Source organism: Dendrobates tinctorius, unplaced genomic scaffold, assembly GCF_039654945.1.
Source record: "Dendrobates tinctorius isolate UK_male_01 unplaced genomic scaffold, ASM3965494v1 ptg000332l, whole genome shotgun sequence".
NCBI classification, from domain to species: Eukaryota; Metazoa; Chordata; class Amphibia; order Anura; family Dendrobatidae; genus Dendrobates; species Dendrobates tinctorius.
The window spans coordinates 4,959,699-4,964,583 of record NW_027361998.1 but is presented as its reverse complement, the minus strand read 5'-3'; the positions used below and the strand labels follow the sequence as shown (position 1 = coordinate 4,964,583).

Below are 4,885 nucleotides of genomic sequence, written 5' to 3'. Positions count from 1 at the left end.
ACATAAAAAACAGACGTGTGAAGGGGGCCTTATTTACATGGGAAAATGTCTCACTATCTTTTTTGTATTAGAATTGTCTGGAGTGCTGCCTATGATAGATAGATAGATAGATAGATAGATAGATAGATAGATAGATAGATAGATTCTACATAAAGCCAAAGCCAGATTCATACTAAAATCTACTAAAATTACATTCAAAAATATCATTTAGAAAATGCAATTCCTGTTTTTGACCTCAGCATGAAAAAATATGGAACAATGAAGTAAATGTTTTTCTTAGTTCACTGTTGGAAGAGATGATGTACAAAGAGTGCAGAGCGGGAGGGCTGCAGATCACAGTTGCACTGATCCAGAATTCAGATTCACTTTTGTACACTTTACCCGAAAAATTCATACTCATAAAAACGAAGTATATTATGTGTAACACCAAGAAACAGCTCACACTCTTTACAGCGCTAATGTGAGATTCCAAGTTTGGGCTTCGAAATCCTGATCCAGATCTCCTCATCCGCCTGGTGTGCATCCAAAGAGAATGAATCAACAGGCAATCTGCAACCAAAAATATTAGGAATGGTGGAAAGGAGACTACAACGAACAGCAGGAACATGTTAAGATGCTTTTCATAAACCCCAACTTTGGGAAGAGTTATATTATCCATTACAAAATTACTTGCATTCTGTATCTGTATTTCATAAACGCACCAGCCAAATGGAAGACTGGAAGATATAGAAATCACTAGAGAAGCCAGGAGCAATCTTGGGAACAAGGTGGAGATCTTGGTCTTCAGCAAGATGAAGAACTTCCAGTTGTAGCTCGTAATCTTCACACAGTAGAAGACACAAAGGACGGTGGTGAACCAGAGATTGGTAGAATGAAGAAACACTGAAACTGCTGACAATGTAGACAAGACTTGAAGGTTTCGGTTTACCCAAACAACATGTATCGGAGGAAGATAAGTCACAAAGACCTTGAACAGGAACAAGCTTCTGGAAGTGGCCAAAGAGCTCAGGATTTTATCACCAATATGAAGAGATTTCATGGATTTCCTTCTCATCAAATTAGCAGCCACAATGAAGAGATTTATTATGACCCCGACAATGCACTCACTATACAGGACAAATCCAAAAATATACTGTAGAGCGGGTGTCTTCATTGTCATGGTGATATTTCTCCTGAGTTAGATACTACGGTGCGTCTCATCAGCAGGGTAGAAGCCTTTGTGTAATGATTTGGTCGTACATCTACTTTATACAGATTTCATGTCTATTTAACATGTAAATTCCCGGCATCTTTTTCATTTCCATGCAAATTTGTGATTTGGCAGGATGACTATGAAAACGTTTCTGGAGATGGTTTTACATAGAATCACTTGCAAACCATTGGGGGAGCGGGTATTTTGTTTAGCCTGAGATGACATGATTTTTTAATTTTTTGCTTTTTAAATTTTTTCCTTTCCTCCTACTTTACGAAGCATGATTTCTTGCTAGATGAGTTGACATTTTGAATAGCAATGCTAATTTACCATATGTGATATATTAAAAAGAGCTTTTACTTCTTTTGAGTGATTTTCCTCACAATATGCTTTTAGGCTACTTTCACACTAGCGTTTTTTTGCTCTGCGTTTGGAGCGCACATGAAACGCATGTCAAAAGCGCATGCAAACGCTGGCAAATGCTGCGTTATTTTGTAGCATTATTGTGCGCATAACAACAAAAAATCGCAGCGTCTTTATGCATTTGCATTTTTTATGCGCAATAAACTGGAGAAAAAATCCTTGAAAAATTCTTGCAACACACTCCACCAATGGGACACCAGTGGGCGTGTCTATGGAAATTCTTTATATAGCCCCTGTTTACAGCTAAATTCTTCACATTTGCTTGCATTTGCCTTGATAAACATGGATCTGCGCTGGAAGAGCTTTGACTTTGACTTGGATCTGGACATGAAGACGGCTCAGGCTTATGCCGTTGCTTGCCATGAACAGAGGGAGAGAGAGAGGCAGCGAAGACGGCAGCGGCGGCGTATGTGGATACATCCCATTATTGAACTCCGGGAGAGCCGTGGAGCGTACCACACCCTCTACAGCGAGCTCCAGGCAAACCCGGAGAAATTTACGGGTTATACCCGGATGACACAAGAAATTTTTCACTATTTGCTTGTTCGGGTAAAAGAAGTCATCCGGAGACAGGACACACAGCTCCGGCGTGCGATTACTCCTGAGGAACGGCTACTGGTCACATTAAGGTACGTAGCTTTGCTAAACCAATGTCTGCTGAATTTTCTTGCTTGTGACATGTACTCTTCCAAATCTGGCAGAATTACAGTTCTGCCATGTCGGTAACTACAAGCTGCGTTAATTTTTTGATGCCATGTATTGAACCAAAGGCTGCAGAATTTTTTTTTTTTTATTTTTTTTTTTAATGTAACGTGTGTAAAAAAATTACATAAACACAAATATTGATTTTTGTTGTTTTCTTTCTGTCACAGATTCCTGGCTACTGGAGAGACCCTCTCCACACTGCACTTCCAGTACCGGATTGGAATCTCCACCCTGTCTGGAATAGTAGCGGACACCTGCCGGGCTCTCTGGAATGTTCTTTGTCCCGAATTCATGCCCATGCCAACCGCAGAAAAGTGGTTGGAAATCGCCGAAAGATTCTGCACTGTATGAAATTTCCCTAACTGTTTGGGAGCGTTGGATGGGAAACACATCCGGATTATCAAGCCCAAAAGAACAGGCTCTGAGTTCTTTAACTACAAAAAGTACTTTTCTACTATACTGATGGCCATTGCGGATGCAGACTGTATGTTTATTGCAGTGGACAATGGGGCATTTGGCCATGGTAATGACTCCCAGGCTTTTAAGACATCGGACATGGGTAGGAGGTTGTATGGCAACAACTTCAATTTCCCCATGCCACGGCCTCTTCCCAACACCGAAGGTCCGCCACAGCCATTTGTAATGGTTGGTGATGAAGCGTTCCAGATGTGCCAACACCTCCTCAAACCCTACTCCTGCCGGGACTTGGACCTACATAAAAGAATTTTCAATTACAGGCTCACCAGGGCCAGGAGAACAGTAGAGTGTGCCTTCGGTATACTTGTATCTAGATGGCGCATTCTTGGCACAGCTATTAATCTGAACCTGGAAACAGTGGATGAGGTGGTCAAGGCCTGTGTTGTTCTACATAATTTTGTACTTTCTCGAGAGCACCCGAACTTTGATCTTGCTGATGTTGATCCTAATCCATTGCCTGAATTTACACAGCATCCTCTCAGGTCATCTGTTGAAGTTGGCCAAATGAGGGACCAATTTGCGGCATACTTCAACTCAGATGTAGGACGGGTGGAATGGCAAGAGCAAATGGTTTAAAAAATTTGTCTTGCATGTTGTTTGTATGTTAATAAAAAAAAATGTTTTGATACCTGTACTGAGTGCATTCTCTGTTTTTACACTCCCAATACCATTACCAAGTAGCCATGTGTATCAGTGAATTTATAATGCTGTGTTTTGTGCAGCATGAATTCACTAATACTCCTGAGTTGGTGACTATATAGATTATGTGGTTATTTACAAGGTATATCTATAGTTCCTTGCATTTTTTAAATTAGAACAATAGATATACCTTGCACTACACACCATCCTCTATAGCAAGGGTTTTAAAACTTTACTCCTAATGTCAACCAACGTATCATGTTTAAATTTTTTTTTTTAACTCCAATGTAATTACTAAAAACATGCTATGTTGGTTTGGTTTGAACACTGTAGTTAGGGAAACCAACTCTATTCAGTTTGCAATACACCAGATGTCTCGATTACCGACGTTTCTTGTGTCAGTCTTGGAGATATGTTTTGTCAACTAAACCAATCTACATCGTCACCAACTCCACAAGGTTCAACAACAGATCATGTTGTAATGAAATCCATAGTTGCTAAAAAAATTTCAAACAGAGGATTCCATACAACATGATCTTTTGTTGGACCTTGAGGAATGGAGTTGGGGAACCCTGCTGGATCGAGTGCAATATTTCTAGAATGTAAAGACTGTTTTGGAAAAGGAAAGTCATGTAGATTTGGTTTGTAGACAACACATATCTCCAAGACTGACACAAGAAACAAGTGTCACACAAGAAACAGTAATGGAGATATATGTTTTTGCTAAAACCCTAAGTGTATGGCGCAGTGTGTGTAGTCGGCGATAGACACAGTAAACCAATACCAATTTTTTGAAAGCACAAGTGCACATTTTTTTTAAACCAAAAGAAACCAGAAAAATTTTATTATGAAAGACGTTTGGAGGAAGATTGGGATACTTTGGGTGTGTGGAGAGACGAGGAACGACTGGAGGTAGAGGAAGGGGTTCTAGGAGAAGGGGCTACAAAAGTACTCGGGGAAGGGAGCTCTGGAATGGACATTGAGGCAGGTTGAGACACATTAGGAGGAGACGGTGGATGGACAAACAAAGTTTTTTTTTCTTCTTTTTTGACACAGGCATATCCTGCCCCGACCTACTCGCAGCCTTTGACCGCTTTCTTTTGTAGACCGTCTGGTGACTGTGGAGTGTGGCATTGCCCTGTAAAATAGGGAATGCGGATCACCCCTTAGCTGCTCTGTGGTGGTGGTGGCGGTGCTGCTCAAAGTGGCAGTGGCGGTGCTCCAGGGGAGCATGTTGGGTCGGTGCTACGTGAAGGAGGCTGCGTATCACGTATCTCAGCCAAAGTTCTTGGGGGACTACGAGGAGGAGAATTGGTGGTGGTGCTCTGAAGATGAGGAGTGGTGGCGGTGCTCCTTTGATGAGGAGTGCTGGTCGTGCTCCTTTGATGAGGAGTGCTGGTGGTGCTCCTTTGATGAGAAGGGCTGATGGTGCTCCTTTGATGAGGAGTG

At 41.5% G+C, this 4,885-nt stretch overlaps 1 protein-coding gene across 1 annotated transcript; it reads right to left on the bottom strand.

Annotated features, from left to right (window-relative positions):
• Positions 1–235: 235 nt before the first annotated feature.
• On the bottom strand, positions 236–1,159 carry LOC141074311 (taste receptor type 2 member 40-like). The gene has a single exon (XM_073561940.1). The coding sequence runs from the start codon at positions 1,157–1,159 to the stop codon at positions 236–238; it is 924 nt and encodes a 307-aa protein (XP_073418041.1).
• Positions 1,160–4,885: the final 3,726 nt, after the last annotated feature.

Bases quoted from the DNA above. Each gene is read 5' to 3' on its own strand.
- LOC141074311 (XM_073561940.1), bottom strand. From the start codon at position 1,159: ATGACAATGAAGACACCCGCTCTACAGTATATTTTTGGATTTGTCCTG.